The 12,984-nt window shown below is 39.7% G+C and overlaps 1 protein-coding gene across 11 annotated transcripts in view; it reads right to left on the reverse strand.

Annotated features, from left to right (window-relative positions):
- The window catches only part of LOC117525661 (teneurin-3), a 564,186-nt gene that overhangs the window by 202,675 nt on the left and 348,527 nt on the right, over positions 1 to 12,984 (reverse strand). For 10 of the 11 annotated variants that reach the window (XM_034187585.1, XM_034187583.1, XM_034187580.1 and 7 more), the window contains 3 exons: positions 12,188 to 12,307; positions 6,788 to 6,871; positions 4,180 to 4,304 (listed from right to left, as the gene is read on the reverse strand). In XM_034187585.1, coding sequence (XP_034043476.1) covers positions 4,180 to 4,304; positions 6,788 to 6,871; positions 12,188 to 12,307 — 329 coding nt within the window. The remainder of the gene's footprint in view (positions 1 to 4,179; positions 4,305 to 6,787; positions 6,872 to 12,187; positions 12,308 to 12,984) is intronic. The other variant, XM_034187576.1, reaches the window with a different exon arrangement.

The following is a 12,984-nucleotide window of genomic DNA, read 5'->3' on the forward strand; positions in this document are numbered from 1 at the left end:
CATGCTACTTTCTCCTGTCTCCATCTCTTTTTTGTCACAGTGATTTGACCAACTTCAGTGGACACAGGAGCAACTCACTGATGTGAAACACAGGTGTGGTGAAATAATTTCTCTTCTGCTTCAAGTTTTGCTTTGTTTTATAGTAGCATGTTGACACTCATCATGACATGACAGTAAACTGAAACTTAAAATGTTAATTAACATGTTATAATTAAAGAACATAACATTAGGTTTGAGGCTACAAACTGGTTTGTGAATACTGTATTACCAATACTACTATTTAATGATGCTGCATTCAAGGCTATGTTAAACTTGGAAAGACTTCTGAGTTGTGATAAAGTGTGCCGTAACTTGATCAGCTCAGGATACTATTCATAACCAATTTGTGCTTTAGACTTGTCTGTACAAGGAACACTTATAAAGTTATTACAGTTGCCTGCTGTGGGTGAACACAAAGTAAAAGGTCTCAGATGAGTGCATTTCTCTTTGTAGGACTCAGTGACAATGTCAGTTATTGCAAATGTCTTTGCAAAAAAACTGTAATATCAACAATTTCAACAATTTCCCGTGTGTGTGTGTGTGTGTGTGTGTGTATATATATGTATATATATATATATATATATATATATATATATATATATATATATATGTATGTATGTATGTACGAGGTCCGTCCAAAAAGTATCGTACCTTTTTATTTTTTTCAAAAACTATATGGATTTGAATCACGTGTGATTACATCAGCCAAGCTTGAACCTTCATGCGCATGCGTGAGTTTTTCCACGCCTGTCGGTTGCGTCATTCGCCTGGGGGCAGGCTTTGAGTGAGCACTGGTCCACCCCTCCCGTCGGATTTCTTTTGTCTGAGAACTTGCTTTTGCTCCATGAAATTTTTTTCAGAAACTGTTAGAGACAGGCAGTTGGAAACCATTCGATAGATTCAGTTGGATATCGGTGAAGATTCTGTCGGTGTCACGCGGATTATGGACTGTTAAAACCTTTTTAAAGATGGCCCACAGCGGTGGAGGGCGCGCGGCGCACCGAGCGGCCATTCGACAGGCTGGATCGACCAGATGATTTCTAAACTGAATGCTGTGTTGATCCGGAAAATCATGTGACTACCACAGAAATGGCAACAGAGCTGGACATAGCACTTTTGCGGCAAATTCCACTGTTACAGGAGATTTTGTAATGAAAGACGTGCGGAGGATTTTGCGCGTCGGCATGAAGCAGCTCAGGATGCGCAGCAAAAAAACACCTCCGTCTTGGAAGTCTCACAGGACATGTTGGGGCATGTCCAGCTGTTACACAATTTCTCGGATACTCACTCGACTGAAAGCCATCGAAAGCCATCTGAATCTTCTCAATGGTTTCCAACACAGAGGTGTTTTTTTTTTTGCTGCGCGTCCTGAGCTGCTTCATGCCGACGCGCGAAATCCTCCGCACGTCTTTCATTACAAAATCTCCTGTAACAGTGGAATGTGCCGCAAAAGTGCTATGTCCAGCTCTGTTTCCATTTCTGTGGTAGTCACATGATGTCCCGGATCAACACAGCATTCAGTTTAGAAATGATCTGGTCGATCCAGCCTGTTGAATGGCCGCTTGGTGCGCCACGCGCCCTCTGCCGCTGTGGGCCGTCTTTAAAAAGGTTTTAACAGTCCATAATCCGCGTGACGCTGACAGAATCTTCACCGATATCCAACTGAATCTATCGAAGGGGTTCCAACTGCCTGTCTCTAACAGTTTCTGAAAAAAATTTCATGGAGCAAAGCGGCAGTCTCTCAGCAAGTTCTCAGACAAAAGAAATCCAACGGGAGGGGTGGACCAGTGCTCACTCAAAGCCTGCACACAGGCGAATGACGCAACCAACAGGCATGGAAAAACTCACGCATGCGCATGAAGGTTCAAGCTTGGCTGATGCAATCACACGTGATTCAAATCCATATAGTTTTTGAAAAAAATAAAAAGGTCTGTTACTTTTTGGACAGACCTCGTATGCAAACATATCACATACAAAAGGAAATGTTTGATTAAAAGTAATTAAACAGCATTTGTAACATTTTTGTCTTAACAGTCATGGTGCAGGATGCCACAAATGTAGAAAAATCCAACCCAAACGTGCTCCAATCATTTTGTTTGAACTGAAGCTCATAATGTCAAACATGTTGACATGTCATTAGCACAACATAAGGAATCATTGGGGGAATCCCTAGCAACATCATGGGGAAAAAAATCCATGGCTTAGTGAGCAATATTGTGTCACTACAAGACTGAAAATGTATCCATTTTATGGTCCCAAAACACTTTGTAACATGGTAATATCCAGACAAAATGTAAACTACTTTTGTTGCCATTCCTCGTTTGTATTTGGAAAGAAGAGGGAAATTTCAAATAAAACATGGTCACAGGAACAGGCTTCAAATTAATTTCCCTTCTTATTTCAGTGTCTTTTCCTGTTTTACCATAGAAAGTGCTTCATGCTTTGCTGTTTTGATGGCCAAGAAAGGAATCTCCCACATTGGCTTTTTTTTGATGAATATATATATATATATATATATATATATATACGAGGTCTATTAGAAAAGTATCCGACCTTATTATTTTTTTCAAAAACCATATGGATTTGAATCACGTGTGATTACATCAGACATGCTTGAACCCTCGTGGGCATGCGAGAGTTTTTTCACGCCTGTCGGTTACGTCATTCGCCTGTGGGCAGTCTTTGAGTGAGGAGTCGTCCACCCGCTCGTCGATTTTTTTCATTGTTTAGGAATGGCTCAGAGACTGTTGCTTTGTTTGATAAAAATTTTTTCAAAACTGTAAGGCACAACTGAGTGGACACCATTCAATAAATTCAGCTGGTTTTCGGTAAAAATTGTAACGGCTGATGAGAGATTTTGGTCTGGTAGTGTCGCTTTAAGGACGGTCCACGGCGCCTGACGGCGATCTGCGCTTCGAGGCGGCAGCGTCTCGCCGTTTCAAGTTGAAAACTTCCACATTTCAGGCTCTGTTGACGCAGTAAGTCGTCAGAGAACAGAGAACTTTCAGAAGAAGTCGGCATGAGGAGTTTATTCGGACATTCCATTGTTAACGGTCATTTTGTAATGAAAGAACGTGCGGGCAGAGTCGCATGTCGGGCTGGACCCGACCGCGGGGGGTCGCGGCAGGAAAAACACCTCCGTTGGAAATCTTAAGGGGCAAGTTGGAACATGCCCAAGCTGTTAAACAATTTCTCAGTTACTCACTTGTTGAAAGCCATCAAAAGCTGCCTGAATTCTACAAATGGTTTTCAACACGGAGGTGTTTTTCCTGTCGCGGCGCACACAGATTTGCCGAGTGAACGACTCGGCGAATTTGCGCGTACGTCTTTCATTAAAAAAATGTCCTTAAACAGTGGAATGTCCGCATAAATTCCTCATGCCGGCCTCTTCTGAATCTTCTCTGTTCTCTCACGATGTCCTGGGTGAATTAAGCCTTAAATTAGGATGTTTTCAGCTCAAAACAGGCCGACGACAGCGCCTGGAAGCGCTGCAGGACGTCCCGCTCCGTGGGAAGTCCTTACACCGACAGAAGCACCCCATAATCTCTCATCAGCCGTTAAACTTTTCACAGAAAACCAGCTTAATTTCTCGAATAGTGTCCACTCGGATATTCCTCACAGGTCCAGAAAAAATTTTGATAAAGCAACGCGCGCCGTCTCGAGCAGCGTGTGAAACAAAGGAATTCAGCCGAGAGGGCGGGACCACATCTCACTCAAGGCCTGCCCACAGGGAAATGACGTCACCGACACGCGTGAAAAAACTCACGCATGCGCATGAGGGTTCAAGCATGATTGGTGTAATCGCATGTCATTCAAATCCATATAGTTAAAAAAATAAATAAAAGGGTCGGTTTATTATCTAAGAGACCTCGTATATATATATATATATATATATATATATATATATATATATATATATATGATCACATTGTTTAAGTGGAACCTAAATGAACATTACAACTTGAAATACATACAGTAGGTTCAGTAAAGCTGCTGTAGGTGCAACCTCCTATGAGAACTGCTTTGTCCATAAAAAAAATAATAATCATCATCAGGTGTGTGTGTGTGTGTGTGTGTGTGTGTGTGTGTGTGTGTGTGTGTGTGTGTGTGTGTGTGTGTGTGGAATTACATGTGTATTACCTGTGTGTGTGAGGGAGGTAAGCCTTTTCGTCCATAAACCCCAACAAGAGCATCTTTCTGGACTGAGATGTTGAATTTCAAGAACTGCGGCTGATCAATATACAGCTGAGACCTCCAAAATACACCTTGAAAAACGACAGCAAACAGACAAGCTGCAGTCAAAACAACCCAAATTTAAAGACACTATGATCTGCAATACTGCGCAAGTGTTCTTCGGTACATTGAATGTGAACCATTCAAAGTCCCAGATGCATTGCATTCAGATTTCATAGCTGCAAGCAACACACTGTAAATCATCTTCATGCACTTGTTGTTAGGCTGCATGTCACTCTTTCAGTTCTTAAACTCAGATACTATGCTCTTTATACACAACTCTTCTGACAAATTTAACTTCTAAATCATGCATTTAGAAAAGAAATAGCTGCACTGAGGTTGTGAGCACATATTGCTTGTGTGTCGTGTGCAGTGGTGGGCACAGATAACCAAAAAATTAACTTTGATAACATAATCAGATAACTGAAAAGTTATCTTCGATAAAGATAAAACAATAAACCACCCAAAAATGTATCGGAAGTTACAGATAACCGATAACAGATAAATTCCAATATTATCTCTGGCACATTTACAACTACTAGTAAAACAAATCTAATAGCTTCTAATAATATTAAAAATAACAACAGACCCAAACAATAAAGACCACACTTTTTTCTTTCAACAGTCTGCCCCTGCTGGAAGCTCTTGTTTACTACAGCGCTCCGAGCACAGAGGCACGCCGAGACCCAAACAATGAGACACTTTTTACTTTCAACATTTGGCCCCTGGTGGAAGCGTGCGTTTATTTATTTATTTATTTATTTATTTATTTCAGCCTTCCCAACACAGAGGCACCCTGAGAGCAGTCGTAAAGCCAGCTCTCTATCAACAACAAAGCTCTGGTCATGCGGAGGTCTTGAAAAATAAAGTCATATTGAGTTATGGTGTTGATTTATAAATAACATTAATACCGATAGAATAACTCCATTAATGTCAATTCTGTTATTTGCACAAAGTTAAAATATAACATATATCTTTTAATGTTGAATAATGCACTAATTCTGATGTTTTGTAACAAAGAGACAGATCGCAAAGGATTCTGGGTAAACGTGCCTCTGCTAAACACTGATTGGTTCAGTCATTCATTATGTAAACCAACACGTTAATGTGACGTCTGTCGTGTGTTGGTGTTTAAATGTGCTCATCGCAAAAGTTTTTGCATGTGGAGAGAATGTGCACATGTTTGCACACATTCTCTCCACAGTCTCTCTTTACAACATTCATTTGATGTTGTAAAATGTGCTTTACAGTGTGTGAGATGATTTTTCATGCAGGAATTTTTTGGACCAAGTTTCAGGTTAATCGTGCGTCCTGCATCGTGTAGTGTTCATGGAGTATCAAGCTGCGGTCAACATCTGACGACCACCTCCTGATCACCCTGTTTGATATATTATTGTGGTCGGCCGTCGTGAGGTTATCCTGCTGCAGAAAGCTACAAGCAGCATCCAACCATTCGCACTGTGCCTGTGCAAACACTGCAGAGCTGTCTTGTAATAATGTTATTATTATTATTATTATTATTTTGCAGTTGTTTTGTTTTAAACTTCATTTGTAAAAAAAAAAAAAAAGCCATTTGCAAAGCAAAAAAGTTGATTTGACAATCATCTGACATAACCGGGGTCAAAATAAATAGAACACTGCCATCTACTGGTTCCCAGACACGGCCATGAACACTACTGGCCAGTAGATGCTAGATGGCAGTAGAGGCTTTCAAAACAAATTCTAGATAATCCCTGTCTGCTCACATTTAAAATGCGTGGAATTTAACAAACACAATTAAAAAAATCAACATCTATAAACGCAGAGAATATATTCAAGAGAGTTTTAGGCACTAGAGTTTAATGCTGTTGTCCGTTGAGCCTGAACAGAGTGTCTGAAATGCATTTGTCCTGTCGTGACGTACTGAGATTACATCATCCTACCCAAAATGCACTGCGGGGCACAGCATGTGCTCGCAAAACCTTAAAAATTACTTTAAAACTAAAACATATATCTGATATTTTTACTTTATGAAACTTCAGACATGACAGTAATTTTAAATAACTTGTCCAAAATTAGTTTGGTTAAAATTTGAACCATAAGTTAAAAATGTATGCCTCTGGATGACTTAGGTCATATTGCCAGCATATTGGTATGGTGTTAAAGGAAATGTTTGTTTGTTTGTTTTTTTTTTCCCTTTTAGGGCTGTTTTTCCTTTGTTTGCAGAGAATTGAGATGCTTTTTATACAAGCAGTTCTCTTCTGTTTGCAAAGGTTATAACTATGCGTCTGTTACAAAACTTTTAACAGGTGGGTGCTGAACTAATTTTAAAAATGCTTGTTGCTGTTCAGCTTTGTTTATTTTGTTTATCGGTTTAAAAGTTATCGGACAAAAATTAATCAGGAGATACTTGGTCTGATAATGGTTTTTAAAGTTATCTAAAAAGATAATCTGATACTGAAAACATTATCTTCGATAATTATCTTTTATTGGATTATCGGAAGTGTGCCCACCACTGGTCGTGTGTGAGATTAACCTGGTGGGACATCTTGTATGGCTCGTCTCCCCACATCCACCTCTCCTGTGTCAATGGTGTTGTTCTCTAGAAGAAACATTTTACCTGCAGTGAAGAAGGTCAGCAGATGAACCAAAGACCTCATATGTAAACACTGTTACTCAGCCAGTCAAAGGCTAAATGCAAAGGTTAACCAAAGACTGCTGATCTGTTTACCTGTTTTCATCATTACAGTTTCACTAATACAAATGTTTTGTGATTGCACGTATTTCACTGTGAGCTGCCATTTCTCAGTTTGGCAACTGTTTCTAACATTTTAATCATACTCTCAACAAAATCTGAACCAGTTAAAAAAGGACATGCACACATGCCATCATAAATCAAGCATTGTTTTTTGTATAAACTGAACACTGACATATCTCATCTTCCACCACTACTGTGAAAAAAATTAAAAGTAAACAGCTGATTATCTACATATGAACCTCTGATATGGTCTTGATATTTCTGTACATAAAACACATTTTTTTTCCATCTGAAAAGTAAATAGCTATAATTGTCTGAACCTCCACAGGCTGATGTTGTTGCTGTCACTGTATTGATTTCAATTAACTTTATATTAAAAAAGGTGATTTTTCTTTTTTCACTTTAAAATATACTGATAGGAATCTGCAAATATTGTGTGACAATATAAAATGAAAAGCTGTTTGGAGATCCAGCCCTGCATAAATCATTTAAGTATTGAAATCTTTAGTGTTTCAGCATATATATATATATATATATATATATATATATATATATATATATATATATATATATATATATATATATATATACGAGGTCTATTAGAAAAGTATCTGACCTTATTATTTTTTTCAAAAACCATATGGATTTGAATCACGTGTGATTGCATCAGACAAGCTTGAACCCTCGCGCGCATGCGTGAGTTTTTCCACGCCTGTCGGTTGTGTCATTCGCCTGTGAGCAGGCTTTGAGTGAGGAGTGGTCCAGCCCCCTCATCGTTGTTTCATTGCCAGGAAATGGCGGAATGATTTGGGCTTTTTTTCCATCAGAATTTTTTCAGAAACTGTTAGAGACAGGCAGCTGGAAACCATTCGAAAAATTGATCTGGCTTTCGGTGAAAATGTTACAGGCTTGGTTGAGAATAAGGAGTGTTACTGTCGCTTTAAGGATGGCCCCCAGCGGCTGTGGGGCGCGCCGCGCTCCGAAGCTGCCATCGACAGGCTGAACAACCATTTCATTTCTAAACGGATGGCTGTCTGGATCCGTGACCATCGTGTGCCATTTCTCTGGTTATCACAAGAGCTGGACATCAACCATTTTCCAGCAGATTTCACTTTTAACAAGATATTTTGTCATGGAAAGCCAAGCGGAGGCTTTGTGCGTCACGATGGATTTGCTACTGGAGCGAGACAAAACCACCTCCGTTTTGGTCTCACAGGACGGCTTTGAGATGGCGTTCAGACAGCTGTCGGTGGTTTCTCCATCGAGTGATTATCCGAGAAATTGTGGATGTGCCTGGACATGCTAGAACATGTCCCGTGAGGCTTCATCACGGCGTTGCTTTGCGCCATGCGGCACCTCCGCAACGCACGGAATTCCTCCGCACGTCTGTCTCAATGTGCCGAAAAAGTGCTGATGTCCACATCTTTTCACAATTCCTGTGCTAGTCAGATGACGTCCCGGACAAAACACAGCGTCCAGTTTGGAAATGAATGACACATTCAACTGTTACAGGAGTTTTTGTCATGGAAAGAGGAGCAGAGGCTTCGTGCAGCCGCTGGGGGCCGTCCTTAAAGCGACAGTAACACTCCTTATTCTCTACCAAGCCCGTAACATTTTCACCGAAAGCCAGATAAATTTTTCGAATGGTTTCCAGCTGCCTGTCTCTAATAGTTTGTAAAAAAATTCTGATGGAAAAAAAGCCCAAGTCATTCCGCCATTTCCTGGCAATGAAACAACGACGAAGGGGCTGGACCACTCCTCACTCAAAGCCTGCTCACAGGCGAATGACGCAACCGACAGGCGTGGAAAAACTCACGCATGCGCATGAGGGTTCAAGCTTGTCTGACGCAATCACACGTGATTCAAATCCATATGGTTTTTGAAAAAAATAATAAGGTCGGATACTTTTCTAATAGACATCGTATATAGCGAGCGAGAGCGAGAGAGAGAGAGACAGAGAGAGAGAGAGAGAGAGAGAGAGAGAGAGAGAGAGAGAGAGAGAGAGGTCATTTTTGACTGAGCAGAACCACTAAATTGGCCAGTCTTTAAAAACTGTCTCGAGCTGTGATGTTGTGGTGCAGAAACATCAGGGTATTTTCAGTGGTTTCTTGAGGCATTCTAGTTGATATACTCATGAAGGGTCTCTTGTGACCTGTGTCAAACTAAGAACAATTAAAAATTTGAATAGTTACTGCTGTTTTTAGTTTTAAAATGGGCCTGTTGTTGTGTTTGATTGTTGCATATCTTCAAAACTTTGGAACATGTTTTCATGACTCAAAAGAGGACACGACTTTTGGAGACCTACATTCAGATCTGGATCAGGAAATATTTTTTTATTGAGAGTCACTAATCATTGAAAATACAGGGTTTTGTATTTTTGTTTTTTAAAGAAACAACAAATGTTAGACATCAATGCAAAGGCATATGGGAAAGGCCCAGAGTAATTCAGATCTGGACATCATTCTGGACTTTTATTTATTTAAATATGTGCTCTGGGATGGATTTTTTTTTTAAACAATAAAATGTATTCCAAACTGAATTTGTGTGATGTTAACAGATACCAATAAAGTATCCCAATAGTATTTCCTCAATGGCCAATGCAATAATTTTTGTTGAACCCTTTGACGTAAAGCTGAAAGTCCACATTACAAACACATCTCATGTCATTTCACCTTTTTTTCCCCACTTTTCTTTCAAAGCGCAGACAAAAATGCAAAAACTGCATCACTGCCCAAATACTTATGGACCTTACTGCACATTTCTTATACGGTAAAATGAGGTGTGACACGACAGAAGCCCTCCAGACCAGTTCACACACTGAAAGCACTCAGTCTCACACAACACTCCTGCGCAATTTCATAGTAATTAATGAGCTGGGAGTCGATCTTTTGATGATGCACACACACACACACACACACACACACACACACACACACACACACACACACACACACACACACACACACACACACACACACACACACACACACACACACACACACACACAAATTGGTGGAAAACAAGAGGTCCACATTTCTTTTCTGCCTGTAGAGAAGTGAGTAATGTCTGTCTCTTCATCTCAGTTCTTATTCAAGCAAGGTGTCACCCACAGGCGTCAATGTAGCGCCACTTTTGACATTTGATTGCTTTTGGACAAGCAGGAATTTTTGCTTTTCATGTAATAAGAAATGCAAGCACTGTGAATCTCACTAAAAGTTTCCCAAACCACAACCTCTAGCATAAGTGTACCCAAAAGGGTAGTTAAAGAAAGAGGAAATCATTACTTTAGACTGCTCACAGTGTCTACAGAGGGCACTTCCACATTGAGAATGAATGTCAAAACCATGTGGACGTTTGGCTTGTTCTATGACCCTCTGTTTAGTGCGGCTAATAAGAGCAATCACTAACGTCAAAGTCAAAAGTTGTTTTTCTGATCTCTGTACTTCATTCATCTCTTGGCGAAGACAACCTGTTTCAATTTCTTATGATCCCACAAATGTGAATTGCTATTTAACAGTTTGGGAATACTGTATTGGCCTGAATATAAGACAATATTTTTTCCCCCTTAAAACACATCTGAAAAATATGGGGGCACTTTATAATCTCAGATTAGACTTCTGAACATCATACAGCTGCAAACAGTAGACAGCTGTCAGGGTCTGTACAGCTATCAATGTACACTTTTGGTGCCCACTAGCGTTTGTCTGCTTTTTGACACTACAATTATTGATCAACATAACTGTAACAGAACTTGGCAGAGGACTGGGAAGTGTGGAATGAGCTGCCTGGTCTACTACCACCGTGAGCCAGACTCTGATAAGTGACAGAAAAAGAATGCAGGAATAACTGTAACAAGATCACCACAAGACCCAGCATATAACATTCAGAAATAACGCATTAAATTCATTATTTTAAATTATTTACAGTTCTCCCAGAAGCCCTTGTGGTTCCTGCATTGAAATTCCAAAACACTGCACTGGCAATTTTTACTTTGACACATATACAAACCCGCTCATGTTTTCCCAACAATTTTATTTGGACAATAGAGCCAGATTATTTTTGTTGCTCAGAATGCCTCAGGACAGATTTATGAAGAAAGCAGCAGTATAAGAGCAGTGATCATGGCACGTTTTTATTGTTGTGTCACACCAGGAAAATCTGGAGTGGCACTTTGTCCACATTGTGCAGCCAGAAAGCTTTTCAGTAGACTATGTTAACAGGGACTGTTATTTCTGACCGAAAAAACAGTTAATGATTTTTTAAGTGTTTTAAAATCTCTCGCAATTCTCCCGTCCCTTCATGGGAATTTTGGAGGAATCTTTTGGGCATTTATACATCTGAAGAGTATGCTGTTGATCTTAAGTCATTACACAAGTGCTGAGCATGTCCAGAAATTTCTACCTGTGGAGAACTGACTTAATGATCTGTGGAGCCAAGGTAGGCTAGTTTCCATCGTTTCTTGCAGCACTTTATTGCACGACTGCTTCTGCAACATCACTTGGTTTTTCCTCTCTCAGTTTGCTTTTATTTACATTATTTTTTTTAATTAAAGGATTTTCTTTTTAAAAGCAAGCTTTGGTCTTCAGAAAGCATTTTTCCAACTGAAAAAAACTGAAAAAAAAAATGGCTGTCTTTATCAGATGCATCTTAAATTTGGGCCAATGCCATATTACAACGTTTGGCTTCTTTTCTATATGCTTATATTCTGATTCAAATCCTTCAATCTTTTGCTGACAAACAGCAACCTTTGCACACAAACACAAGAGAAAACAAGCATTTCATTTCATTTCATTTTCATTTATTTGTATAGCACCAAATCACAACAAGGTTGCCTCAAGGCGTTTCACACAAGTAAGATCTAACCTCACCAACCCCAAGCAGCATCAATTAGTTACTTAATTGGAACAGGTAAAACCATCTTATGAAGAATCAATAAAAGAACACAATTAAAGAGTGGCATTAGATGCACATGTGAAACATTGGCACTGAAGGCTGAAAACAGCCCTGAGACAGAACCCCGCACAATGATAAACTGCATCAGGAACATTTCTGATTAAAACAAACACTTTAAATGGCACAAACACCACTTTACCTACCTAGGGAGAACCTTTCTTGCTTCCTCTCTCACTAGCTTGTCAGTTAATGTTGTAAAACAAAAATGTCTTGGCAATAACTCACCGTTGTCTGTGGACACCATAATGGTATTGGGAGTCGTATCTCTTCCCCCGTCTCCATTTTCGAATGCACCATATCCTTCACTCTCCTGAAGCTGCCAGTTTAGACCAAACAGGTGCATAGCTGGTGGAAGAAGAAGAAGAAAAAAGGAGGAAACAAATGTTAATGCAGACTGCATAGTAAATATGAGATGGAGAGCAGTGCGGAGTGAAATTATAGAAACAAAGTTGATGGGGAAAAATCATGACAAAAAAAAAAAATTACAAAACAAAATAATGCAGACATGAAATGATGGGTTATAAGACATCAAAAGAGTAAATTCAAAGAATGGATCAGGTGGGAAAAAAGATATTTGTGAAATAATAAAAAATTTCTGGAGTTTGTGTGAAATTACAGGGTATAGACAGAGATGGAAGGGTTAAACCAAAACAGAAAAAAACTACCCAGAGATCAGAACTCCTGGCAGAATTTGTTTGACTGAATATTGCTTATAGGTGCATGAGTGGCTCACCCTACGTCGCAGCAGTACAACATGTGTAACACTGTCACAGATCATGCTAACTACACCCTCTCATCAGTTTATCTTATTGTTGTCTATGTTTTTAAAAAGCTCCTCTGTAGTAGGTATCTCAGGGGGACTGGACTGTAACAGACACTTCACCTGCACTGCCTCAGTCTACCCAGCAAATGGGCCTTATCATGGGATGTAAACTGTGTCAGACTGGCAAACAGGCTGTTGAACTTGAAGAGACCTTGTACGGCTAACATTAACCAAACAATAAGATACTGGCAGTCATGGT

This window comes from Thalassophryne amazonica, chromosome 15 (assembly GCF_902500255.1).
Source record: "Thalassophryne amazonica chromosome 15, fThaAma1.1, whole genome shotgun sequence".
NCBI classification, from domain to species: Eukaryota; Metazoa; Chordata; class Actinopteri; order Batrachoidiformes; family Batrachoididae; genus Thalassophryne; species Thalassophryne amazonica.